The sequence below is a fragment of the Dromaius novaehollandiae genome, chromosome 2, assembly GCF_036370855.1.
Source record: "Dromaius novaehollandiae isolate bDroNov1 chromosome 2, bDroNov1.hap1, whole genome shotgun sequence".
NCBI classification, from domain to species: Eukaryota; Metazoa; Chordata; class Aves; order Casuariiformes; family Dromaiidae; genus Dromaius; species Dromaius novaehollandiae.
Genome location: NC_088099.1, coordinates 49,586,977 through 49,614,650, shown reverse-complemented (window position 1 = coordinate 49,614,650; position 27,674 = coordinate 49,586,977). Strand labels below are relative to the sequence as shown.

The following is a 27,674-nucleotide window of genomic DNA, read 5'->3' as shown; positions in this document are numbered from 1 at the left end:
GAGCCACTGAAACTGGGAAGGAGTGTATGGTAGATCATCCACAACTCATATCATAACAACTTAATTCATACCCTGTTTTATCGAAGTTGCATGGGTCATAAAGTAGCAAAAGTAGGTATGCTAAATAAGATTGCTAGATTATTCTGCCGAGTTTGGGATATATAAAAAAGCTTTATCTTTCCAAGGAATTCTATTCAGAGCCAGTTTAAGCTGCTTCAGAGAGCTTAAATACTACAAGGGTGTCAGACACACTTAATTGCACTAACATGCTGCAAGTTTTGGTGTGTCTTCTAAGAAGGAAATCTTGATGACTCAACCCACAAGAAAAAAGTGCTGTCATGGATCTGACCTTGGCTATGAGACAAAAAACATGAAGCTAGGAATAAATCGGCAGTAATCCTGATATGTTTGTGGTAACGATCACACAGCCAGATGTTTGTTCCACTCAGTTTCTACAGAAGAGAAGCAGTAAGCCTCAGTTTTGAAGGTCTGTAAGCTGCAGAGTAGCAACTTGGTGACAAAAAATCCACATTTCGTGCACCACTGTGGGGCCGGGGCTGGGGCCGGGCCAAGGGTGGGCTGGGCCTTGGCATTGGGGTGCCTGTGGCTGGGCAGCAGCAGGAACAGTAAGGGCTGTTGGTGGCCCCCACGGCCCAGACCTAGTCAATGGCTCGATGTTAGGCTGGAGAGGGGTACCAAGATGGCCAATGAGGAGAGGTTGAGGGACCTGGGCTTGTTTAGGTGGAGGCTCAGAGGCTCAAGGCTGAACTGATATTAGCCAACAACTACTGGAAGGGGAGTTACGGAGCCAGCGGAGCCAGACTCTTCTCAGTAGAGAGAGACACTAGAAGAAGAGGCAACAACTACAGATGGCGTCTTGGGAGGCTCAAGTTTGACGCTAGGAAAAAATTTTCACCAGAAGGTCTTAGTTGCTCAGAGAGATGGTGGAGTGTCCATTTTTGGAGGTTTTTTCCAGACTCAGATAGACATAACCTCATCCAACCTGCTCTAGTGTTGGTGATCATTGTTAAACAATATTGAACTGAAACTGTCTAGAGTTAACCACTTAGCACTACCTATATAAAACCTGCTTAGCATGAGTAGCTAAATTTGCTGAAGCCTTAGGCTGCACTCAGATACCATGAGGAGCTTTCACCTAGTTCAGTAAGAAAGGGCCCCAGAGCTGGTTGAAGCTAGAAAGGTAAGGAAGATTACAAGGAAGGTACATCCATCAGCAGATGTCTCAACAGTAAAGATAAGGAAAAAAACAGGCTGCCTAGGGACAACAACGGGACCCAGTGAAGAACAGGAAGACCCCAGACTCAAATATTACGATTGTCAGGGTATAATTACCCAGGGATTTCTTTGCTCGCGGTCCCTCTTCGGAGGCACCCAGCTCGAGCTGTAATTACTGCACATGCATCTTTAAAATTTATTTATTTAATTTTGCTCTGATTTGTCTCCAAACTTCTCAGCGGGAACCTAGGGTCAGACCCTGTTGTGGTGGCCAGTGAGCCTAATTTTCCATAACAATCATCTCACTTTGAGCAGGAGGCTGGACTTTCTATGATGTATGGGCAGATTTCACGGCAACACTATCTACAGCTGGTTTGCCTGTTTGCTTCCAAGTCTGGCTGTTCCTATTAAATACTGCCATGCCACAGAAAAGAAGTATCTTCTTGCAATACCATGCAGTCCTGGGCCACCAGAGGCTTGACACCCAACCATAGAAACCTTAACACGTCCTTGTGCACGCATTTGTAACCCGAAAACGAAAGCACTGCTATCAACGGGAAAGGCCCCACCACATGCAGCTTTGTACATTTGAAGCTCTTCTGCGTTCAAGAGACAGACTAGCCGTGACTTTCTGGGTAGGGTAACGTGGAGCAAACTGCAGCAATTCAACCTGAGGCGACAAAAACATCTGTGGGCATTTCCCTTCCAGTGCCCATTCCCATGACTGCATGCAGCACCACATTAACCAGAACTATACACAAGGATAAGACTACACAGGGAACTTGCTGTTTGCTCTCCTGATCACAGGAGATCCAGAGGAGCCAGTCTGCTCACTCCCCAGGGAAGAGTACAATTTCTTTCTGTTTTTCTAACTGTTTAATAACCCTGTTCGCCGCTTTGATTTTTCCTTAGGGTTTAGGGAAAAGTGGCTGGTGAGTGGCTAGACTGGGCAAGCACAGAAAACCCTGGGTTTGCTGGGGGGAGATCGTGCACACCCACGCTCGCCCCTGCACAGGCGCTCGCTGTGCTCCGTGGGGATAAAGCTGTGACAACGGCGATGAGTGGGAGGGGAGGGCTGCAAAGAGCAGTAGCAAGCAGGGTGCAACACCAGCGTGTGCCCCCCGCTTTCTGAAACATGCACGTGCATTTTGAACCCATCGCTCAAAAGTGGAAGAGTTTCACCAGCCTCAGAGGCCGCGATGGGCTGCGGTTTCGTTACGCCTGCAGGAGCGAGGCCCTGGCTCAGCCAGCGGTAGCAGCTCACCTCGTCCTCCTCGTGGGAGGTATTTAAGCAAAGAGAGCAGCAAGCTCTCCCCAGGGCAGAATTATCCACTGCGAATTCCATGTTTCCTGCTGCTGAATGACAGTTTCTTAATCCAGAGATGAGACAGTTCCAACAAATTTCTTTCCCTTCAGGGCACTCTGGAGTTAGGTAACTTGGATCCGTGGATAAGCTGGGAGCCAGTGCTGCAGGAAAATACTCACTAGGAAACGCTGGCGGGTGTGGGGTTGCGCTGGCCGCCCTCCAGGACGGAGTCTGTGGTGCCCTGGCTCCTGCAACAACGGCTGAGCAGGACTAAATTCTAGCACCACAGGGGCAGTTTTCAACTTTGTTTGATTCGTGGGCTCCAAAACTTTGCAGATACTGATACTGCTAATTTCCCTTACAGGCAGCAGTGCTGCTGGCTGGGTTGCTTTTCGGGACAAACAGCCATGGATCCCTGGATAAAATCGGCTGTTGTCAGTCGGTCCTCAAACAGGCTGTCACATGGGCCACATGCCTCTCCAGGATGAGCCAAAGTCTCTGCGCCTGCAGTGTGCTGCGATGCTTTGGGCCCGCTCCCCTACAAGGCATGGCCCAGGCGTCCAGTGCTGCCCGCGACTGGCTTCTGCCTTCAACCTTTCTGATCTAGAGGGATTTTTTTTCCTTCGCACCTTCTCATACCGGTTTCACTGGTAGTTGGCAGGGATGCTGTATGGCATAAGCTGTCTGTAAACCACATATGTATGGGCAGACAGACAGACAGATGAGGGAAGTTATCGCACTACCCCTAGAGAAAAGGGATGTTACTTGAAAATACAGGCATGCGAGTTTCTGTTTTCTCACTTATACACATGTGCGACCAAATACTTCTCATATCCTGTAGGTGGGAAGATATTCAGTCAGTGTTTTCCTTGTTCGCTGAAGCTGTTTTTAATATATATTTATCCCTGGTTCAATATTTGCACTATCGATTTCCTTGCACTTACCATTTATTTTCTGCAAATCTTTCTTGCTTTATTTTTCCTTGTACCTTTTCATATTGTTTGCTTTAGGTGTAGTCTGTGGCTAAGTGCCCACACTGCAATCAGTATACGTGGTCATACATGCACCCTTAATGCTAGTGCAGGGGTCAGTGGGGCTAGGGTGGATACAGCCCTGGAGTAAGCGCATCCACCCTGTTGAACCCCTTCCAAGCATATACCACACGCTGCGGGATGGCATAGCCCTTCTTCACATCACACGATGGGAGTCCTTCTCCACGCATTGAGTCACTTGATGGGGTGGAAGAAAGGTATGAGGAACAAATTAGCAGACCAGAACTATTCACTGTGAAAAAGAGATGATGGTGGTGTCTCACAGAGGTCGAGAAGCCCATGAGTGGCATGGAGAAGGTAAATTGGGATAATTGTTCACTGACTCCTCTACTGCCCAGGCAAGGGGCCTCAGTGAAGCTGGCAAGCAGCAGCTTCAGAACACAGGGAGCTATTTCTTCATACGATGCCCTCTGTCATAATCCAGCCCTGGAGCCCCTCCTGGCCAGACACTGCAGACACAAGAGGTTTACACATGTGGGGGGATGCTCCCAGCTCCCCCTCCCCAGCTGGTGCCAGTTACAAGCAGTCTGCATGTCTGTGCCTTACACTCCAAGAGGGAGGATGTCAAGACTCTGAGATACGGCCAGCTTGGGTGCCAGGACCTTGAGAAACAAAGCCTGCTCTCACTGCTGGGGCAGCGTTAATCATTGCAGAATGGAATTAACTCCTTGTTACCCCAGCCAGGGGATCTCTCCTTGGGACCACCACCGCAGGAGTAAAGCAGTCATTCACAAACTCCTCTCTTCAGTGCTGAAGAGTGCTCAAGGCGGCTAGTCTGCCGTTGGGGTGTTCGGCCACCCCCCAGCCCACCCCGTGACCGTGGGTGCGATCCTCGTAACAGCAACAGAGGAGAGTTGATCCCTGCAGCAGCCAAGGGCTAGGGACTGCGACTGCGTGAAGACAACTACAGCTGGCCTCACAACTCCACCTCCACCTTCCCCTGAAGGGTAGAAATCTGGGTTGGCCTCAGAGGCCATCTGGGGTTCTTTGGGATGATATTGGTCTGCCAACTTGTGGATCCCCTCGGGACTGGGACGCCCTCCCGCAGTTACTGCCGTGGGATTGAGCACGCATTGGCCGCTGAGGCAACGCATGGGTAAGATCAATCAGAATTGGTTTGCCTGGTTCATTTGTTTGGGTAGTCACAGTTGGTATAAATGAGCTAGCTTTGTCTGTTTACTGAGTAGTTGCCATTAGCATAACTTTTAGTGTAATTAGAAAATAAGTATTCTAGTTGAGCTAAATTTCTCTTGATAAGAATTGTTGCTTTGTACCATTGTAACTTGTGTAGTAAATTCAGATCTTTAAAATAAGTTGTGGTGACATGCAGTAAATCTCCTTCCCTTCTCCTCCCCTCCCTCGCACCACACGAAACCCACACGTCCGGGACTGCAAGGTGGTCGGTTGTCCCGCGACAGCACAAGTTCAAAAAAGGAACAGCATTATAAAAGAGAAGGCTGCTGAGGGTCACGTCATGCAGATGGCACCTCTGCCTGGGGCGGCTGCTGAGCTGCAAACTACTGCCTGGAAGGGGAAGTGACATTATGGGGAATTTTTTGTCATTTATTGCACCCAGTTCTAAAGAAGTGCTTTGCTGAGAAGCGGAAGTACCTTATCCTGAGTCATTTAGCCTGATGTATAATGTAACCATCTCAGCACTGGAGCATGATTATTTCAGAGTTTCCAATGAAACAGTAGCTGTACCACAGTTACAAGCTGCTGTAATACTGAAATCCCAAGTTTAACTTTCACATGTCATTGCTCCCTATGTGCGGATTGAGGGTGAAAGTTTCTCCCTTCCATCTCAGCCAGGGAAGTGGAAAGGAGTCTTGAGAAATGACTGGAAAAGATATTTTAACATTAAGGCCTTTTAGTTTGCTGTTAAAACAGGTCTGTACTTTTATGGCCTGGCCTAACACCTCGATTTTCTGTGATGACCACAGGGGCTTTGCTTTCAGGGCCGGGAAAATGCTATGCAGGGAAGTTTTGCTGGAGTGAGGGTTACAGGACCATGAGCTTACATGTGGTATGCATGTAGTTTTGGTCTCCATTTTAAGCTGAAAGGGCTTCTTTGTCTTCTCCAGGAGGGGACTCCCTGGATGGTGCTGGGTTTGGCCCAGAGCAATGTGGTTTTCATTCATTCTGGAAGTACGTGCCCAAAGCTAGGAGCCTAAATCCGTAACCTTAAGCCCCAAATCCCCCTCTCACGGCCCAAGGAGAAGCCAACAATGAGATTTCCACAATAAGCTTACTGGCATCTCTTGCTTCACTGGTATTTGCCTGCGGGAAACTCATCGCCAGAGAGCGGGGGCCGGCGGTTTTGGAGCAAGTTGGGCTCTGCACTTGGCAAGCTCACATCCAGCCCTGCCGCCCGACCGTCCGTCACAAGTCAGCCCGTGAAAGAGCGGCAGGCTCTGCTGGCTGGGGACGTGGGATGCCCTCAAGGAGCAGCCACTGCCACGGCCCATGCTTAACGTGCCGCAAGCAGCTTAATGCTCCTTTGAGAGTAACAGGAGTGAAAGGACGTCGCATCCATCATGCAGACAGAGATGTGTGTTACTATTAGGAAATTCCTCATGACAGAGATAAAATCCTAAAGAAATGGTAACGGGGGAGGCAAAGGAGAGCCTTGAATAAGATCCAGCCTAAAAAGGTTGGGCTGGAGCCTCAGCTGTTCTCAATCTGTGTCACCATTTTTTTGGTTTTTTTCCCCACAAGACTTCTCATTATTTATAGTTCTTTAGGCCAGGATTCAGCAAGGACTTGACTTGCACTGGATTTTTGGTATGGAAGTCATCCCATGCTGGTCGGAGGAAGGTGCCCTCTCCTGCAGCATCGGGGAGCAGGCAGTGGTACCCCACTGAATTAGGGGTCCCAAACGGGCGCTTCGCCAGAGCATGTCTGAGCGGATGCCTCACTCGCCTCCTGGCACGTCGCAGCTGCCCGCCCTTGTTTCTCTGCGAAACTGCGTCGGCACCTGCTCTACACGGAGGCTGGGAGGATTTCCACAGTGTTGAAAATGGAAAAGCATGGTACTTTAGATCTGTGTTTTCAACAGTAATGGTTTATTTTGAGAATTACTCCTACTGGACATGGAAAAAGAAGGAAAACAAAAAGACGAAATGGAAGCAACTCAAAGACTTAGACACTTCTAAAAAATGTAGGTCCACGTGTTACTCTTATAAAAGGCAGCTACTCCATAACTAAACATGGAGCTGGAAAAGAATAAAAACATAAAGCCAAGGAGTGGCTGGAGGGGTTGCTTTTCATTTTCATAAGTGCAATCAATATTTGTGGCCATGCTTATTCCAGTCATCTTCAATACACAGAAGAAAAACAAAGGACAAAGGACAACAACTCCCCTGTAAACAGGGGAGCAGCCCCTGGGGAATTCCAATTCTGCTTGTTTGCACTGTGTCACCTCCTAGGGCTGGCTAATGAGGACACTCTCCTTCTGCTCAAGGCAATGCAGATAGGACTAATGGATCCAGCACCTGGGGTCTGGTTTTGCAAGCTGGGAAGTGAATTGTTGGAGTCTGCCAGGAGCTTTGCTAAACTGATCGGTAACAGAGGCTGGGGTCTGCCTGGAAAATTCCTTTCTTGCGTTTATTAGAGGAGAGTATCAGCTTTTTTATGATCCAGTTGAACTGATTCACTGTTCAGGGGAAAAAATTCAAAGGGATCGATGTCTTTAATTATCTGGAACCAACGAGAAAAAAACAAACTGCCAAACCCCAGCCAGGAACTCTGTGCAGTTACGTTGAATTGATTTAGCAAAGCCAGAAAGAGATTTGCATGTAGGAAGGACAGAAATCACATGCTGACAACATGGAACAAGCTGAAACCATATGCTTGAAAAAACTTCCTGCAATTTAAGTCAAAATCCCTTTTCTCGGACCTTGTCAACAAGTGTCTCAGAGGGTGCCACCTTTCCTAGCAGGGCAACCTTGTGCAAGCCAGGGGAAGAAGGTCTCAGGCAGGAGCATTGTGTCATACGCCAGGCTTAGTGCTGCTGAGCAGAGATGCCACCAGTTCTTCAGGAAAGTTGCTGGGAGCAAGGAAGAACAGCAGCTGCACAAAGTGAGAGGGAAAATGAAAGCTGGAGCCTGCCTGCTTTCTGCTGGCACAAGCCAAACATTCCTGCAGCCAGTGAAAAGGTCAACCACCTTCCAAGGTTAAGAAAGTTCATTGCAGGGCAGAATACACGCCATCTAATTTCTTCAATCCTTGCTTAAACTTTGAGGTTCACACTGAGCATCAGAACACACATATTGTTGAAACCAGCCTTTTGCAAAACCCTGTAGGACTAGAAATGTGTCTATGGCTGGTGAATACACTCCCTGCCTCCACCACTGACCCTCCAGCACGCACCTACAGGAAACCTTTTCAGGAGCAAAATGTTATTGAAAGCAACCTATCCTGTTCACAAAAATCTGTATTTTTTTGCTGTAGGACTATTGTGTCAGCACAACTTAAGCTGACTTCAACCAAGCTTGAACCCAAGCTAGTTTTAAACAAAAATTTCTTTCACCTTCTAGGATGAAAGAAAAGCAGAACAAAAACAATGCTGGAAGGTAAATTGAGGATTTAGTGGGTATTTTTTTTCAGTAATGAAATAAGTAGCTGCCAGCAGGTTGTCTGATTCTGAGTGGTAAGTGATGCTTGATCTATCAACAGTGTTGGCAGTTTGGGTGTTCATACAGATGCACTGCAAAGGTACAGATGCATGCCAAGCCCTTGGCGCCTTGCGATGGGGTAGAGTCACGGTCTCAAGTAGGGGCATTGAGCAAGCAATGACATGCATGAAGGGTGGCATCTGCTAACTCAGCACCCAGCTTGCACTTACATTTCAAGCACCAAATGGAGCATTTCAAGCACCAATGGAGCTTTCCTAAACCAATTACCCAAATTCCTGAAATGATTGAGACAAGCTGGTGCCTTTGGAAGCTTCCATAGGGAGATTGTGTTTAAGGAGAGCCTACGTTTAGGTATGCGAATCCTTCAGACAGAGCCCTACCTCGGCCATAACTTGCCACACAGCACTCAGCCTCGCAGCCGGACTGGACCCAGGGTTGCCATAATGCAGGGGGCATCAGGGGGCTCCACACTGGCTTTGCTGGGGCTGGTCCCTGGCTGACCCCCTCCTTTGCTTTTGAGCTTTTGGGGGCTTGGTCGCATCTCCTTCTGCCGCTGGCCACTATTCTGTGCAGGCGTCCACCTGTGCCACCACCCTGGGGAGATGATGGGCGTGTGGGGCCTGGCCACCCACCCCCTCCTGGGCTGGGACCCTCAGGACAGCTGTCAGCACACGAGAGCCGGCAAACCACTCTGGACCCACCGGGTCCCTCGCTCCTCCTGGACACAGTCTCTCTCCTCTTTCCCAGCCCACTGCAACAGCTGGGCTTTCCTCCATCTCCGCCTGGCCCCCGGGGAAGGGCCAGCCAGCACCAGGCTCCTCAGGCTTTCCAATCAACAGGTGCAAATACTGCATTTTACCCCCCCCCCCCCAGCCTCAACTGCTTCAGGCCCAAACTCAACAACAAAAAATCTCATTGACTCAAAGAAAGCCAGACGTGCCTCTCATTGCCCTGATGGCAACCCTGTTTTCTTACAGATTAAATGTTCGTAGGCCGACCTTTACAGACAGCCCTGAAATTATATCCCCTGTAACCCGGATTTTATGACACAAGTGCATCCCTGTTACTCATCCAGCCCACGCTCTGACTGCATTGTCAGTGAAGGGCCTGTCCATTGGTCATCATCCAATTGCGCAAAGTCACCTTTCAGATGAGTTGAGATTTAAGTTTCACTATTCTTCAGGGTCTGACTATGTGCAGAGGGAGTTGTAGTCATTTTTTTCATGGGAACTTCCTTTCGCTAAACACCACCCCTTGGCATAGGACCTGCTGACACCTCATAGCTGGAGACAGATAAAAAGGGCAGCTGCCTTCCTTCTTCATGCTCAGCAGCAAGTGGCGGAAGAAACCACTGGCATTGCACACGCTTCGGGTCAAACACCAGCAAGAAATATGAGCCAAGCTGGTGAGTTTTTAATGATCAATAGACTTAAAGATAACGTGTGTTAGATTTGCAGCCTGACAGCAAGGGTTGGCACTCCAGCAGGTGTTGCAGGCTTTCCCATCATGCTGAGTGCCGTGGACGAGACCTTGAAGTAAACAGTTTCTGTGCTACTGGGGAACAGCTCCTTCTTGGGTATGGGCTTGTTCTAGACGTGCATGTTGTAGTTTTGTTGGACTGGTAAACCAAACTGAAAAATGCAGCATGATTTTTGTCATTTTTCATACTGGAGAAACCTGGCTCCCTCAGTGATATAATACAAAAGAAATGCAGGTTTTAGAAAAGTTGTTCTGTGTTGGGCTGAAAGGAATTTCTTTCTTTCAGGCTGATTAACCATGTAGGTTATTGTTCTTTAGTGATAGCTGATATCACCCGACAAATGTTTCAAAACAAATGAGAACGTGATTTCTTTGGCACTGAGCCCTGCCCGTGGTGGCCCTTCCTTCCCATCACCAGATCCTGCAATTACCTGGCAAGGTGCTTCAGTCACCCCCAGTGCAGCCCCTGAACCGCAACAGCTAGCAGTGCCCATGGGGCCAGCCTAACCGCAGGGCACCCAAAACCCCCGGCGCGGCATAGCCACTCTGCTCCGTGTCAATAATTTTCAGTCCCCCCCGGGCTCAATCAGAGCATTTGGAGCTGCAGTTATGGGGCTGCCAGTCGAGTTGCGACTCTGAGCTCCTGGGAGCTGTGGCTGACCCCAGCTCCACGGGCAGGATAGTGGACAGCAGAGCTCATCTCAGGGGAAACGGGCCCAAATCCTTCCCCATGCAAAGCCCTCCAGTCCTCATTTTCAGGCTGGGTGATCACTGTGCCCGTGGGGCTCTGGGTGCCTCCCCAGAAAGGCAGCAGTGGGGTAGCGTAGAGAGAAGCTGTACAGCAGATAACTCATGGAAATAGGAGAAGGAACAATAATAAATGAGCGTATCTTGAAACTTTTTCTGCAAAAAGGAAAAAAATCTTCCTCAGCACAGGTTTCTGTGCTTCTGGGCTGCCCAAAGATGCAAGAGCAGTTGGGGCTGCTCCTTGCAGCTCGAGCTGGTGCGCCCTCAGCATGCACCGTTCTGCTAGAAACCATCGATGCCCGCGAGGAGCCCAGCTCTCCCACGCTCCACGAGCAGGGTGCCTGCAGCCCCTGCGCCGCCAGGGCTGCGGGTGCTCAGCGCCTGGCAGGACTGAGCCCAGGGAGGAGATGCGGCCAGCGATGTGCCGGGGTGTGGGGCTGCGGGAGAGCCCGCCGGCACGTGGTGAGGGGCGAGCTGCCAGATTGTTGTCCGAAAAGCGGATTCATTGCCCAGTGTGCAATAAGCCAATAATTACATACTCGGAAGAGACATTTGTTTATTTATTTCAGAGTTGCGCAAGCCTGGGTGCTCGGTGCTTTCCCACAAATCAAGCACATCCCTCCAACTTTTCAAGTAGCATTTATACAAACAAATTGCCAGATTTGCGACTTTCCCTTTTACACTGATTGGTTAGTGATTTCTTCATTCCCTGGGTCCCACCCCTGCCTCTCAAGGTGCTGATGAGGGGAGATAGTAATTTCAGCAATTAACACTGCCCCAGCTAGGTCAGTAGATGTTATCTCCCAAGGTCCTGACGAAGAGGATATAATCCAGACCCCTTAATTAACACTGTTTCAACAGTGAGAGGAGGCTTTGCTTCCCAAGGTCCTGGTGCCCAAGCAGGCCTTATTTCACAGCCTTGACATCCTCCCTTTCGGAGAGTGGGGCACAGGAATGCAGACTGCTTGTAACTCCCTTATCTTTCCAGCCTGCACCAGCTCTGGGGCCCTTTCTTACTGAACTAGGAGCGCGGCCTAAAGCTTCAGCAAATTTAGCTACTCATGCTGAGCAAGTGTGCGGCTACTCATGCTAAGCAAATTTTATCTAAGCAGCTTTTTAGAAAAGAGAGATAGAAGTTATCCAAATCTACCTACTTCAAACATTCTTTCTGAGCTTCTCAGGGTTGTCTTGTAACAAGATGGCTCTGTGGTGCGAGAAACCTGCCAGGCGGATCAGAGGGCCCCAGCCCCGTGTGTGTTTGTAAATGTGCAAGTGCAGCGTGACTGACGCGCGGTACTGCACGGGCACAGGGCTTTGGCACGGCGCTCTGGAAACTTAGGATGTATTCCAAGCTTTCTGTTCTTTTCATTTTTCTCTGTGTACATCCACAATTTCAATTATGTTCAAAAATACTGTAAAACAAAAATTTAAGGTGAGGGGTGAGCTGAGTCCAGTCCCTAAGTTAGAAATGATGGATACCTTGGGCCACCTGCCTTTGGTGTACGTGTGCAGCGGGAGGCTGCCCCTCATTCCCACGGCCCTTCGTCCCCAGGGCTGCTTTCCGCTAGCTTTGCAGCCCAGCTCCAAAGCCAGAGAGCCCACGAGGTTTTTGCAAGGACTGAGGTCAAGCAGTGTTTAGATAAGGACATCTATTGATTTGGAGGAAAGCAAGCTTCCCCTTCTTCTTTCTTTGGTTAGTTAAGCAACTCGAGTTGAAAATTTCGACATATCCATACGCTGTTGTGCAAACAGTCAGCTGGAGGTCGGCGTCTGGCACGGGGCCTTTCAGCCCCCTGAAGGCAGGCCAATAAAAACCACTTGAAAATGGAGTCACTGAACCACAGGTGCTGCGTAACTTTATCTACCGCCCTGCTGATAACTGTTATGCAATCAACAAAAATTTGGTTTAAACAGTTACCGGCACATTTCAGCCTCTTCAGTGTCAGTGCTGCCTCTCGTTCATGTTCAAGTTAGCACGGCTGCCTGGTACCGTGCAAATCTGTCGAGACATTTTAGGAGCTAATCCCTTTCCCATTAACCATTATACTTTCGCTTGGCTGTTCCTCAGCTACCCTAAGCCCTTCCTAATGCCCTGACTCTCTCATATCTTTGTCTGAATCACTCATGGGCCAAGAGCCCTGTGAGGTCTTGCTACTCCCTACTGTTTGCACAGTACTTATCCCTTAAGGTTAATTGGCAGATAACGAGCAGTATAGACACAGGGCAGGTTAGACACCTCCGTAGAGGTATGAGCTCGCCAACTTTGGCGTGTGCTGGCTTTCGCTGTCACCCCGGGCAGCTGGCACAGGAGCGATGCACCCGGCGGGGAGCCTTGCCAGGGCCCAAAACTGTGCGGAGGCCAAACAGCAAAAGCAGCTGCCAGGCTGCAGAGGGGCAGAGCGCTGCCCCCCAAGTTTACCGTGCCACCAAGGCGCGTGGCAGCTTGGCAGGCAGAGCTGGCTCCTTGCCCAAAACCTTCCCTTGGCTCTTGCTTTTTATGGGAAAACCAAATTCTCGGAAAAACCTTTCGCAATGGTTCACAAGTGCAGACTCCCATAGGAGGCCGATTAATGACTGTTGTGATATCATTCGGGACTAATATTTGAGGGCAAGTATGTGGAATCAGCCCCAGTATCCTGAAGGGTCCCATTTCCCAGTCCTTTGGCATCCTTGAGACTTTGGGGATCTCAGCAATTCAGGGGACCTGAATTTCAGCACATCTGGTTCAATTCCACCTTGACTGCACGTGCCACATTTTGAAAGGAGCAATTAAAGCTACCCTTAATTATTATTTGATAACTATTAAGGATGTGTTCAATGCTAATACGAGGCCAGTCCTTGGCCAGAGGGAAATATACGGAAATAAAATCCCAATAGTGAGGACTAATTTCCAGGCTGCCCCAGGCTAGCGGTGAGCTGCCTGGGAGCGCCGTTTCCGAATGTGCCTTGGCGAGTAGCAATGTCTTCACCTGAGCGCATCACTCACAGCCGTTGTGAGACCAGGCTGACAGCACGGAGACAAGGTCCCCATCCTCACACCGACAGGAAACCAGGACTGGGGAGACAGCCTTTTGGGGTCGGGGCTAAACCTGCAAAACTGCACCGTAGGCAGGCAGGCGGTGGAGAGGGGAAAGGCAGAAATTCTCCACCCATGGGCTCCCACCGGCTGCCCTGCGCCCAGGGCCACTGCAGAGCACAGATGTCACATGCACGTCCTTGCCGCGTGCCTCCATGGCCCATGGCTGTATGGCCAGGGACGCGGCGCGTGGTCAGCCCCGGCCCCGGATGGTTTCCCCGCATGCTCACCGCTGCGAGGGCTCATAGCTCATCCCTTTCTGCAAGGACAGGGCTCAGCAAGGCAGTAGTTTTTGCAGACACTTGTCTACTGTATAGGGTTGTGTGCATTTATATATATATGCATATGCATATGTGCAACCTTTTCTATAGCAGCTTATACACATACACACGCACATGCACACATGTATGTTGCCTACTCTCAAAGCAAGAGGAGGAAAGTGCATTCTCACAGGGATGAAGTCCAACATGGTTCCCATAGGTGCCGGCTTCACAGCCGCAAGGAAAACACTTGCATTCGTGTTTTTAGTCGAGGCAGATTTTACCTTGTGGTAAAGCAGCTCCTTTGTGTCACAGGAGAGCAGTTCGTGGCTGTTGCCTCCTTCGCAGCACATGCATGGGCCCGGCACCAGGTGAATATGAGGGTGGCATAAAGCCATCACTGCCCCCTGCCCCGGCCCCAGGCCAAGCTCTGGGGCAGGAACCACGTGCCCCAGGTGTTGCTCTAACTAGCTACCAATATTTCAGATTAATAAACCCAGAGGAATTTAAAATATCTGCTTGATCTGTGCCCATGGAGTTGGGGTGTTGATCATTTCCATTCCCATCAGCTTTCTCGAAGGCCATGGTGTTGGAGGATTGCTTCTGACCAACGTGGCCTCCCTCTCCACCAGCGCCTGGACCACGGCATCAGGCGCTCAGTGCTCAGAGCAGGAGCAGGGAGGTCATTGCTGGTTGTGTTACACCACCCTTTGCTCACAGAGATCCTTGACATGGTTTCTTACACGATCTCTGGACACTCACAGACACTTCTGTGACTCACAAAGCTCCATTAAAAAGACAATTAAAATTATCTTTACTGTGCAATTTCACATCGAGTCTTTTTTTCTTTCTCCTCTCTGCCACTGGCTTTCTAGGGACCCAGCTGAAGGTCACTGGAGTTGATTTCCTCAAAAGCCAGAACACATGCCTGCACTACACCAATGCATACGACAACCCAAGCCTGGTGGTGAGGCGCGGGCAGGACTTTCAGCTGAAGCTGTCCTTAAACAGGGACCTGAGTGCCACTGACAAGGTGAAGCTGCAGTTCACCATCGGTAAGCGGATCGCTCACCCACAGCGAGGGACACCAGGCAAAGCAGGCGAGCCCCCACATAATTCGGGTGCGCGCAGCGGCATGAGGTAGCACCTCACTGCCCGTCTACTCGCTCTAGCCATTAGACGCTGCAGTGCTGTCAGCTCACGCAGCTCTCTCGAGTTTTTTGTTGGCTTTGCTTCCAGGGCATAAGCCGATGAAGATCCTGGGGACCCTGATCTCTCTGAACCTGAGTTCTGGGAAGGACTACAATGGGTGGCGTGCCACCATCATCAAGTCCTGCAGCAAAGAGGTAGAGCCTGCGAATGGACACACTGCTTCCATGCGGGACGATGGCAGGGGGAAATAACACCGCCTTTGCCGGGAACAGCAGAACAAATTCGCATGTTTCCATCCTGCTGTCCTGATAATTTTCCATGAGCAGCATTATCCTATTTGATTCACTGCTCTGCCACTGTGTACACAAGAGATGGCCCATCCTTGGCCCTTTCCCCTCTGCCTGCGGCACAGACCACCGTGGTTGCGAGCCTCAGCGCTTGTGCCAGCCTCACGTGGGTTTGCTTGTGCCGTGCCTGTTGCTATCATGAAGGATCTGCCATTCCCACCTTGTCTTCTCCCTAGTGCCTGGTAGCTGTGACCAGTTCGGCCAATGCCATCGTAGGAAAATACTGCCTGAAGGCGATGACGGAGTCAAACACTTATAAGCCTGAAAATGATACTGTCTACCTTTTGTTCAACCCTTGGTGTCAAGGTAAGGAGAGGGATCTAGCAACTGAGGGCTATAATTACTGTTACCAGAGACCATGCTGAGGGGAACTTTTCCTCACACTTTTCTTTTTCTCTTTCCCTGGTACAACTCTTTTTCTCCCTAAAATACTGCAAGTGCTGTCCTCTTGGAGCCAGTAGTAAGGTGGCAATAGCAACAAGCTCCACTTCGCTCTTCAGTCCACATAGTCCACTATACATAAACGTTTACTCAAACTGAAGCATTTTTCTACTATAAAACAGTAGTCTTACAGGCGATTCTTCCACAATAGGAAGGAAAGTATGAGTATTGGTATGGTCATCATCTGATGTGAATGTTACCATCCACCAGCTCCCACAGTTTTACTTGCCAAGGAAAGCTTCCTAGAGCGTGTGTGTGACAATCAAGTAATAGTTCATGTTTTTTGCTCAAGCGGATACCGTGTTCATGGCCGGCGATGCCGAGAAAAACGAGTACGTGCTCAACGACACAGGATACGTCTATGTTGGCTCAGCAGACTGCATACATGGTAGACCTTGGAATTTTGGGCAGGTAAAGCATAGCTACCTTGTCTGCGTTATTACCGTTATTCTCTCTCAGGCATTCGTTTAAGTGAATCAGACCGATGAACAGTTTAAGCTCGGAGGAGCCCGAAGCACTTGAATAATCCTACTAGTTTTGGTGAGAAGGTTCACCTGCTTAGAGTAATCCCTATCCTTAAGTGTTTTCCTTAGCCATGGCTTGAGAGTAGAGTTTAATGATATGTTTATAATTACATCACGAGAACCTCTTGAAGGATATGGAAATTAGGAACAGAGTGTTTCTGGCTAAAGAGAGTCTCTTAAGGAATCCTCTCTTCTCTAATGCTACTGATTATTGACTGCAGCAAAGCAATTGCTGTTAACAAAGTAAGGAGCTTTGGAGAGTGTTAACAAATGAAAAGTCTGATTCTCTACCTGTTGCATCATTATCAGAAAAAAGAGAGGAAAAAGCACTATTGGTGGTTGTTATTCTCTACTTGGTACCTTCACTAACAGGTTGGTGCATTGATAGGTGCATGACACAACCTGTCCTCCCTCTCCAAAAGGTCAGTCCTTCATGATCCCTCCAGAGTGACTTCAGTAGAGTGGAATGGGAAACTTGCTCGGGCTAGAGATAAGAGGTGGATGCTGGAGCGGGTCTAATGGCACCCCTAGAAACCACAGAGGACCACAAACAGCCCATCTGGTACACCATCTAGGCAGACTCAGAAAACGCTGGGGGGGGACAGGGGTTGCATTTTCAGATTTCTTTTTTGTTTTTGATTTGTTTTACAAATCTGTATTTTCAAGCTGCAGGATAAAGCAAAGCCCAGCAAAGATCCCCGTTCTAATACCTTTCTAACACCCTTAACACCTTTTCCACAACATAGCAAAAGGGCATTGTACATAGGGCTGTTCCTGTCCTAATATTTATTCTGCTATTAAGCAATGAGAATTGATAGTAATATTTTCTCAAGCTTCATGACCTAGGATGTTTGACATCTCTATGAACTGGGCCTAAGGGAACTTTATCAACAATTGCTAATGAGGAATCTCCTGCTGTAATAATCTGCATTTGTGTACCTCTTTTTCTCAGGGTGTATTTTGTACCTATGTCAACAGACTGGTTACCTTTGGGTCTCTTAAATTTTCATTAGTCATGTGAGTAATCTGCGAGACTTCAGGGAGATGTTGTAGGTAACTTAGGACTACTCACAGAAGTAAAGAGTGTTGGGTCAGCTTCCAGCTATGTTTGCAAGACCCATGTCACAGTGTGTCTTGCACAGTTTCCCTCTGAGGTGGTTTTTCATCTAAGCCCTTCCTAGAAGAGAACGGCCTTGGAAAGCCCCAGAGGCTAGAGAACTAGGTTGAATCAGCATCGTAAAGCAAGTTTAGAAGTTAGGACTAGTCAGATAGTTTCCTCCAAATGCCTAAATAGACGTCATAGTGATGGAGCAAATTCTATTTTAGAGCAGTATGTAAAAATGTCTCCACTTTCCCTCCAAAACAGTTCGAGGAATTCATCTTGGACTCCTGCATGTATCTGCTGGACCAAAGCAAACTCAAGCTAAACGCTAGAAGGGATCCTGTGGCTGTGTCCAGAGCCATGTCTGCTTTGGTACGGCTCCCTTGGGGAAGTGCTTTGCCATTCCAGCTTTCCCTCTTCCTTCTTATTTGTTCTTCTCTCCCTGGGGCTTTGAATACCATTTTGGGACAAATCTGCAATGGGTTCCTTTGGGAAATTGCAAGGGAAGATCCAGAGGAAATTTTAGGCAGAGGGAAGGGACGAGCAAAATAAAGCATCTCCCCAGCTCCCAAGCTCGCAGTGCCGGCGGCTGCCTTCCTCTGGGCTGCCCGCAAGCAGGACCAGCACAAGGGTTGCGTTTTGGGATGGAAGCAGCTGCTCTCTGCCGTAACATCCTTTCTGGGGCCTTGGGGCTTAGGATGCAAAGCGCAGCCTACACTACTGCTGCCCTGAGCAGCAATGCCATCATCCCCTCTGGATTTCACAGGGCAGCCAGCTGGTGCTGGCAACCTCACCGGGGGCCACGGGGTGAGAGGGCATATGAGGAAACGTAGGCTGGGCAAGGACCTCGAGGTTTAAGCTGCATTCAGCTTCATGCCTGAATTTGTCTTGCCTCTGTGTGTCTGTGTGCCACAGGTTAATTCCAACGATGACAGAGGTGTCTTGATGGGGAACTGGTCAGGGTCGTACACTGGTGGGACCTCCCCTCTGAAGTGGATCGGGAGTGTCTCAATTTTGCAGCAATATTACAAAACGAAGCAGTCAGTGCGTTATGGTCAGTGTTGGGTCTTCTCAGGAGTCCTCACTACAGGTAAACAGTGAATTGTCTCTCTTGTAATTATCCTAATTCCTGTTCGAGTAAACCTAATCACCGCACCCTCCCCGGGCACTGGGGTGGCAAGGAAGCCTCTGCATGTCCTTTGGGCATGATGTTTTGATTACGGGACTGGAGCATCTCTCAGATGAGGAGAGGCTGAGAGGGCTGGGACTGTTCAGCCTGGAGAAGAGAAGGCTCAGGGAGATCTTACCAACGTGTATGGATATCTGATGTGGAGCGGAGTAAAGACGATGGATTCAGACTTTCCTCAGTGGTGCCCAGTGACAGGACAAGAGGCAATGGGTGCAAATTGAGACCCTGGATAGGTCTGTCTGAACAAAAAAACATTTTTTTGCTGTGAGGGTGACTGAGCCCTGGAGCAGGTTGCCCAGAGAGTTTGGGGATTCTCCATCCTCGGAGATACTCCAAAGCCGTCTGAACACAGCCCTGGGCAACCTGCTCAAGGTGACTCTGCTTGAGCAGAGGGGTTGGACAAGATGAACTCCAGAGGTGCCTTCCAGCCTCCACAGCTCTGTGAGCCCATGTTTTGCTATCTCTCACAGTCATGCGCTGCTTGGGGATCCCAGCTCGGAGCGTGAGTAACTTTGTCTCAGCACACGACACAGAGGAAGACCTGAGAGTTGACATTTACCTGAACGAAAATGGAGAAAAACTGAACCTGTCACGTGACTCCATCTGGTAATTGCCAAAGAGGGCTAATACTTGCCAGCCTCCCTGCACTGCACTGCGCACGCTGTGTGTCCCAGCCCTGGCGGGCTTTCCTTTGAGGATTTCCCCACTGCTTGGGGTTTTCTGCCCAGGAGAGACAGAAATCCTGGGGTTTTCTACACTCAAATCCTCATTAAACCAGCCCTCTAGGAGAATTAAGCAGAGGTGTATATGTTGGAGGTGTATATTATACCGCAGTGAGCCAGTAATCCTTTTTTTCCCTTTCCTTTGCACCCTAAATGCACCCAGGAACTTCCATGTGTGGAATGACGTGTGGATGAAACGGCCGGACTTGCCAGCAGGGTTCGACGGCTGGCAGACGGTCGATTCGACCCCTCAGGAGCAAAGCAAAGGTAGGATCTGCCTAGGAAGGCCCTTCTGTGACTCCTGGGGGAGGGAGGGACATTTCATATGAAAATTAGGTCCCCGGTCAGCAAAGCGCAGAGCTCCCCTGTGCCTCTGCAAGCACTCAGGCAGTGCCATCCAACAAACAAATCAGGGGATGGAGGGAACAACATTTCTCTGTAGGCAGAAAACTGACCCTGCAGGACACTGTGGGGACGTGAATGCCATTTCAGAGGTGAGATCCCACAACTGGAAATCAGAACTAATTTCTGTCCCCACCATCCCCTGATTTGTTTGGTGAACTTGAGCACGGGCAAGGTCCTGTCCCCGTCCCTCAGTTTCCCTGTCTGCCATTACCACTCAGAGAGTGGAGTTAAGACACGTGGATTCACGCTGGCAAAATATTTTGAGGGCCTCAGACGCTGGGTGCAACTTAAGAGCAAAGTAGGTTTTCCTTCTCTTTTTTGCTTTATTGTTTAGTGGTCACACAGACACTTCTCGGCACAGTGCTGAGCGCTGCATCGCAGCCCAGGCAGAGGACTCTCGGGGCCTGAGCAAGGCTCATCCGTCACCTTGCTGCCCCGCAGCCGGGGGTGCCCACACAAAGCCGGGGTGCAAGGAGATGTGCAGCAGCACCATTAATCACTGCAGGAACTTTTGCCTAGGGCTCTAGACAACCCTACAGAGAGGAGCTGCAGCTTTCCTGCATAACAACACTTTTTATAAAGCTTTCCCAAGGAGCTCATGAGCCAGTTCATTTCTAAATGAGAGGAAATCTGCCAAAATTGGCCACTACCTTCCCTGCACAGATGGGGTGAATCTAGAGGAAGGAAGGGGAGCACAACTCCTCAAGGCCATGCAGAAGGTCAGATACTGCCAAGAGGTCAACACGGGTGCCCAGACTTAGTGGACTCCATCACGGAGCTGTGACTTTCAAACCCTATGATGATTATGGGGAGAAAAAACACATAAAAACTCATACCAGACCTTTGCAGTATGTACCTTTGATACAAACACAGTTGGTCATGCAAAAAAACAACAAACAGCTTTGTAGAAATTAGTAATTCTACAAAGGAGTTCATAACTGAATTGAAGGAGCATTTACTACTAAGAGTCAACTACCATGGCAACAAGTTCCTGCTTTGGGGGAAAGGGATTGGTGGGTGGAATAAAAATTGGAGGCTCTGCTCACATTTGGAAAAGTGAATGACACTCAATGTGCTTTCTAGGTATTTTCCAGTGCGGTCCATCTCCACTGAAGGCTATCCGAGAAGGATATGTGCATTTGAACTTCGACTGCAAGTTTGTGTATGCAGAAGTGAATGCCGACAAAGCCTACTGGTGCGTGACAAAGGTGAACGGCAAGGAGAAGTACACCAAAATTGCTGTGGATACCAGCGCCGCCGGCAAGAACATCAGCACGAAAGCTGTGGGGCAGAACAGCCGGGAAGACATCACCATGCAGTACAAGTACCCTGAAGGTGACTGCCTCCATCCTATAAAATAGTGCCAAAGAGGAGACCCTTGGCCACATACGTCATCCCACAGTGCATCATTCCCAGGAGGAAAGTGCAGGGGCAGCTGCAGTGGCAAGAACCAGTGTAAGGCCTGGGGGAAGCAGCTCTGCTCCTGTGTACCTTCCTGCCTGCGGTGACACCTATGGGCTGCTTTCGAGGGAGAGGTGCGAGCAAGCCTGCAGGCAGCGAAAGAAATGGGCAGAGCAATAAGCCTAGTGTGGTCTGGCCCACGGTTGCTTCGTTTCTTTCCTTTTAGTCTTTTCAATCCTCAGACCACTTTAGGGAAAAAAAAATCCCTTCTCCACAGGTCTCCCTGCCTCAAACCCAGATGTGATGTGCTAGAGTATTAGACCCTTCCCAGTGAGCAGTTGGACATTCACAGGCTAGAAAGCTTAAGCGCATCAATCCTCCAAAAGTGTCTCCTTCAGGCAATTCCTCCAGACCTTCATCAGTCCAAAAAGCTGCAGTTAGATCCAGTGGTAGTGTAAAACTACTTGAGTCTCCTGAGTTGAGACAGGAGGCAACTGGGGCCCCAACATCCTCTCTGTGCAGCAGCAGAAGGATAAATAAAGGGAAGGTGGCTCTGGGTGAGGAGACTGAGACACACCTAATCACCCATGTTTTTCCTTCATCCAGGATCGCCAGAGGAAAGGAAATCCATGGAGACAGCTTCTTCCTTCATCTCAAGAAATGGATTTGGTTCACGCTTCGCTTCAGCCATTGTCCCAAGGGCTAGGGTCCCACAGCATGTGCGCCTCGGGTCTAGGGACGAACATGAGGTGCTCCCTGAGCCTGAGGTCCAGCTCGAGATAACCAGTGAAAAGCCTTTGTATCCTGGTAATCCTCTTCATCTGGACATCATAGTGAAGACCTCTGCTCCCAGGAACCGGACCATCAAGCTTGCTGCCTCCTGCCAGCTACAGTCCTATATTGGGCAAATTGGGGCCAATCTTGGATGCATCAAGGAGATTGTCAAGCTTGAAGGCAAATCTGGTAGGCACAGAGATCTCAGCTATGTTCTACAGACTATTTAGTGTGACAGTCTTTGATTTTCCTAAAGCCAAGCTGTAATGGCTCCACTATAGGTCAGTCCATGGCTCTGTATAGAAGAAAGAGAAGAAATTGCCTACCTGTTACTTACCTCCATTGCAATGGAGGTTGCATCTGAGAGTCTTAGTCATCGCCTGGGTTCCCTGTGCTGTGTCAGGGATCAAAACATGAAAACAGCCCCTGCTGCAATTTCAGAGAGATGTCTGCCAGATCAGAGAGATGTATTTCTAGCCTTTTCACTGTGTGGGTGAGGTGTGCCTGTGTGTCTCGCTCATGAGTTTCACGCACAGCATGGCCCTGCAGGCATCGCGTAAGCACGTCAAAGAGCACCACAGCCTCAAGGCGTGGATCGTCCATATCAGTCAGACCCCTCACAGGATTCAGACGGGCTGAAAATGTCAGCCTCTTCATTCTTGTTCTTGCTGCTGTAATGTTGATGAGCTGATTGTGGTTTTGGTGACTCTGTTATTTTTGCAAAATTGAATTCTTTGCCCCCCAAAATTCCAGCCTATGGGCTGCCAGCATAACTGATGGCTAGAGCTGTTTGCTGTTCACTGCACACCTCCGAGCCACCCCAGCTGCATTTCTGATCCTCAACACCATGACTCAAGTTTGCTAAACAAGAGAACAGCAAGTGATGAATAATTAGCAGCACTTGCTCGTTCCAAGAATGAGTCACTCATGCAAAAAAATCTTTGCTGCTAGTGGTTTCTGAGTGTTTTCACATATACTGTGGCTGTCAAAATGCAGCAGGATAGGACACAAGGGTTAGCTACGTGCATTTGGAGATAAGGAAATTTGAAGTGAAAGGCAAGCAGCTAATTTTATAGTAGACCTCACTGTCTTCCAGCCAGTGCCTTAGAGAAACCCCAGGGGAAGTGCGCTTGAATGCATGCACACAGATGTTTCTCAGCTGCCTCGGGGCAGCTGGGGATGAGGACGGGCTGAGCTGGGCTGCAGAGATGCTGCACACGAGGCAGAGCCGGTGCTTGGTGGGGGACACAGCGCAGGCCCAGCCAGCCCTTCACTGTGGTGGTGGCCCCTCATCCCACGTACCACTGGCACTGCAGGCATTTGCCAGCAGAGCCAGCTTTGCCACCCAGTTCCTCAGTGTGTGATAGAGCCATGCTGTTGCATTTTCTCTCCCCGCAGAGATGCGAGTCCCTCTGAAAATAGAGGCTGACAAATACGTGGGGGTGCTGGCCTCAGTGGGAGATGAAGATCTCATCAAAGTCATTGCCATCGCTGAGACTGAGGGAACAGATGAAAAATTCATGAAGGAGACGGCGCTGACCTTCCAGTACCCCCCCATCACCGTCGAGGTGAGGCAGCATCCAGCCAGGCTTCCTCCAGGACAAGGATGGAAAGTCCCATTACGTTTAATGCCAAGGTTTCCCAGCAAAGGTTTCTAAAAGTAGGAAGCGCCCATCTCAAAGCTTGCCAAAGTGGCCACATCATGTAGCACGAATACCAGAGTTTCAGGGGACCAGATGCTGGAGGTGGGGGGTCTCCCAGGCAAATAGGCACGTGCTGGAGTGTTCGGAGTTCAGGTTTTATTTGGCCATTATTAAGGTTGAAAGCAGTCATGAAATTAAGGCTCTTTTGCGGTGTGTGAAATGGGCTGGCAGAGGCTGTTGGAAGAGCAGGATGGGAGAGGAGAGTTTATACAGGGCCTGTCTCTGGCCCCACAGCCCCACTTCCAGAAGGAAAAAGATGTTGAGAAACCAGAGAAGAGCAAGGAAAAACAGCCAGAGGGGCAGAGTGCAGCATGCAGGTCGAGAAGGGCCAGATGCTCATGGCTGCACTGGTGGTGCCGCGCAGCCAGGAGGGATTACACCGTGCAGGGACCACGTGAAGGGGCTCTCACGTCTCATCCCAAGTCTCACCCAGACCGGCCTCCTCAGTTTGGGTGCTCCAAACCTGGGGAGTAGGTTCAGAGCAAAACCATGGCAGGTCCAGCCCCCATGGTCTTCATTACCTCCCTGACCCCTGGCGTTTGTGTCTGCTTCTCTTTTCCCTCGTCAGATGCCAGAAACCGTGAAAGTGGACCAGGAGTTCACCTGTGCCTTCATCTTCAAGAACACGCTGAGTATCCCCCTGCAGGACTGCAAGCTGTGCGTGGAGGGCCTGGGCATGTTTAACATGACATGGTTTGACGAAGGGTAAGGCAAAATTTTGAGTAAGCCCAGGCCCTGTATTAAATTAGCACGCATCTTCTGAGCATGGCAGAAACATACTTAAAATTCCCCTTAAAGAAACAGAGAGGGGACTTGGATTAAGACATCCCTTTGAAAGCCGCATTTGGGTTTGGGGCACGCTTGAGCACAGCCCACGCAGCAGAAACGGCTCTACGGAGGCTGGCATCTTCGGCATGTTGAGACAATACAAGGGCTTTCCCAGCACTTTTCCCATAGCTAGGACAAACGCGACTGCTCCTCCCAAATCCAAATTTAGCATTTCTACAGCACAGGACAGGCTTGGGAGCTCTGTCCCTGCAGAGCGCTGGGACCATCAGCCAGCCCCACAGCGCCCAGCGGGGTTGAGTTGCGCTTGGGTTACAGGATGAGGGAAACACCAGCACAAAGCAGACCTGATATCTACTTCTCTAAGTGAAATGTTTAGAAAGCATCGAAATGATTAAGTGAAATGATTGAAATGATTGAGTAAAATGATCAGAAGCTCATGCTGAGACTGTCTGTTTTTTTTCCTCTCCTTAGGGACATTCAGCCTGGTAAGATCTTTAAGTCTAAAATAATCTGCACTCCAAAGAGAGCAGGAGACAAGAAAATAGTAGCCAAGCTGACCTCAGTCCAGGTCAAGGACATATCCGTGGAGAAGGCCATCACCATCACTGAGTAGGATCGGTGCCTCAGCAGGGTGTAAACAGTGATTTGCTAAATGCATATCACAGCTGTATGCCACTGGCACTTTTTGCCTCCTTGATTGCTGGATAATAGTCCCTAAAAGGAAAAAAATCCCATTAAGCGAAGGAAATTTAAGTGACTTAAAGGGCATCGTTGCTTTGATTGCAGTTAACGATGATTTAATAAAGACTCTTAAAATTGACGGCGTGATTTTGTTGTGTGCTACTGTCGTCCCCCCGGGCCGGGCAGCAAGGACGGGAGCACACACCAGGGCTGTCTTGTCCTTGCGGGGCTAGTCCTGGCTTTGCACGAGTTTGGCTGGCAATGGGCTGGCGATGCCTAGAGGGCATTTCGGGGCTGGTGGCACCCGGGTCCTGCCATGCGCAGGAGACCACCCCGGGACCTGGCCAGGCTGTGGTGCTGCTGCACCGATCCCTCACCTCCACCTGTGCAGATCCATGTTGTAGCTCAAGAAACATGTTAAACAAATCCCACCTGAGCCATCTCCTCTTCCTCTCAGCCAGCCAGCTGATGACTGTGTAACATCTGCTCCCCCCCCCCCCCCCAATCTTTAGACAGCAAAAAGAGCAAACCTGGAAGAGTTTTCCCAAACACCATTTTTCATACATCTTCCTCCTTTCTCTTCCCAGGGTTTCTGGGGGGAGGGTGTGGGGGATGGATTTTTAGAAGTAACATTTCCAACACCATTACCAGTGATTTCCTGGAAAGCATACTTTAACATTAAAAATATATATATCATTTCTATCTCCCCCCTCCCACCCTGATGGTTGCAGGATGACATGTATGAACGCAACTATGGTGCACTTCTGGAGGGCTTCCGGCAATAGCTACGTGGGGCACAAGTGTGAGGCACCAGGCAGGAAATGCCAGCTGTGCACAGCTGGGTCACCCACAGCTCCACCCCACCAGCCTGCAGCACCATGTTCTCGTCTCCACCAACCATCAGCCAAAGATGGCTCAGCACTACAGGATCACTGTAACAGCCACAAGCAGTCAAATGCCGGGGCTTACGCTTCTCTCTCTCTCCACCATCTGGTAATTGGGTTTTCAGGTGTTTCCCCAAGAAAAGAACAGTTTGAGCCACACAGTAGTATGTTTCACTGTGGTGTTTTTTTGTCAGTTTGTTTGTTTTAAAGCAAATGCCTGGCTCAGTGACAGCAGGGCAGTGTTTGGAGGTGTGAGTTCGCTCGGTCCCTGCTCCGCGTGCCTTGGTGCAATACCCTCTGGTGGCTGCCGGCTGCCACTGGCGGCATGAACGCAAGTGCCAGCTCTGCTAATCCTTTCCCAGACTTGTAACAACATGAAATATTTCTTGCATTAAGATCCAGTCTTTCTGATGGGCCTCTTCACTCTCTGCTTTGAAATTTCCTAATTTAACTGAGTAAATCATTCAGTTTTCAAACAGCAAGTAGGAGCTGCACGCAGCCAGAAGCTATGAAATAGGGGGTAGGAGCCTAAACATCTCCAGTTTATGACAGACACCAGTGGCAGGCTGTGAGGGTTTCTTCGGTGCTGTCACTGTCTGGTATCTACTGCAGCTGCAGTGACCAGCACTGCAGTTTTCCCTGACTTAAGGCAGTTCAAACGAACTTCAGAAAAGCTGGGCAGCACACTGGGAGCCACCAGTGGCCAGATGAGCCCCTCTTGTTCCGGGCTGCTGCAGCTCCTAAATCATCCCGTCAGCAATAGGGAGAGCAAATACCTCCGAGAGGTAGGCCAAACTCTAATATGAGGGAAAACCCTTTAATGCCTTTATTCACACCTATTACTTGCAAGGCCATGAGCGTTTATGGAGAAAAAACAAACAAAAAACACAACTGTGCTCCTATTCCCAGGTTACACGAGCCATGAGTGGGCTTGGACCAAGATGTGACTTTCTTCCCTTATGCCATGAGTTCGTTGGGCATATTAGTGCCAACCTGGCCGCAAACAGTTTGGATTTCCGCAGATCCTGTCCCCCCTCAGTTGACCGTAAGTCTGCAAAGTATCAAATTTGTATCCAATGAAATGATTTGGGAGGTCCTGCCTCATCAGCACTAAGGGTTTGCTCAACACAGGGTAGGTGGAGGGAACCACTGCAGGAATGACTTTCCTTCAGCGTCTCCATTGTTTCCAGGCCTTCACCATTCATTTATTAAAAAGAGTCAGTGAGCCACATGGGAAGAGGCAGGATCACATCCTGAAGTGCCAGTTAGGATAGCAAAAAACAAACAAAAAAACAAACAAAAAAACAGTTTGGTGGAGGCTTTCCACTGATTAAATCCAACACAGGTTGCCCACATCCACCATGCAGTCTCCCATGCAAGTCTAGCATGGATATTTCCAACAGAGAAATGAGGGTCACCTATCCATGCAATGTCATCTCTCTTTCCAAATATCACCTGGAATTGCAAGGCCAGGCTCCATCCATGAAGCATCACGCAATGCTGCCCAGCTCCCACTGTGGAGAAGGGCCCACACAACATCCTCCAACAGCCTTCCTCTGCCTGACCCTTGCTCTATTTCACCCCACAGAAATGCACAAATGAGCACGCAAAAGTGAAGTTTGGCCAGCACAGAGAAAGAAAAAAGAACAAAAAAAACCACCACAAAAAAGAAGCCATTTATACCACTCCCTTGCATTTCTAAGATTTGGGGAACACCAAAAGGAGGCAGCCATTCAATCACAAAATGTGGTCACGCTCCCTCCCACC

General features: G+C 49.5%; 1 protein-coding gene across 1 annotated transcript; it reads left to right on the top strand.

The window, feature by feature from the left end:
• Positions 1 to 9,559: 9,559 nt before the first annotated feature.
• On the top strand, positions 9,560 to 25,162 carry TGM4 (transglutaminase 4). Its single transcript, XM_026094010.2, has 14 exons — positions 9,560 to 9,636; positions 14,669 to 14,848; positions 15,033 to 15,139; positions 15,469 to 15,598; positions 16,026 to 16,144; positions 17,624 to 17,731; positions 18,275 to 18,449; positions 19,019 to 19,154; positions 19,434 to 19,537; positions 20,759 to 21,010; positions 21,683 to 22,039; positions 23,249 to 23,418; positions 24,122 to 24,258; positions 24,814 to 25,162. The coding sequence occupies exons 1-14, from the start codon at positions 9,624 to 9,626 to the stop codon at positions 24,953 to 24,955; spliced, it is 2,130 nt and encodes a 709-aa protein (XP_025949795.2). The 5' UTR covers positions 9,560 to 9,623; the 3' UTR covers positions 24,956 to 25,162.
• The last annotated feature ends 2,512 nt before the right edge of the window (positions 25,163 to 27,674 follow it).

Bases quoted from the DNA above. Each gene is read 5' to 3' on its own strand.
- TGM4 (XM_026094010.2), top strand. The intron at 18,450-19,018 runs GTAAACAGTGAA...TATCTCTCACAG, and splicing joins CTCAGGAGTCCTCACTACAG to TCATGCGCTGCTTGGGGATC. The intron at 19,538-20,758 runs GTAGGATCTGCC...TGTGCTTTCTAG, and splicing joins CCCTCAGGAGCAAAGCAAAG to GTATTTTCCAGTGCGGTCCA.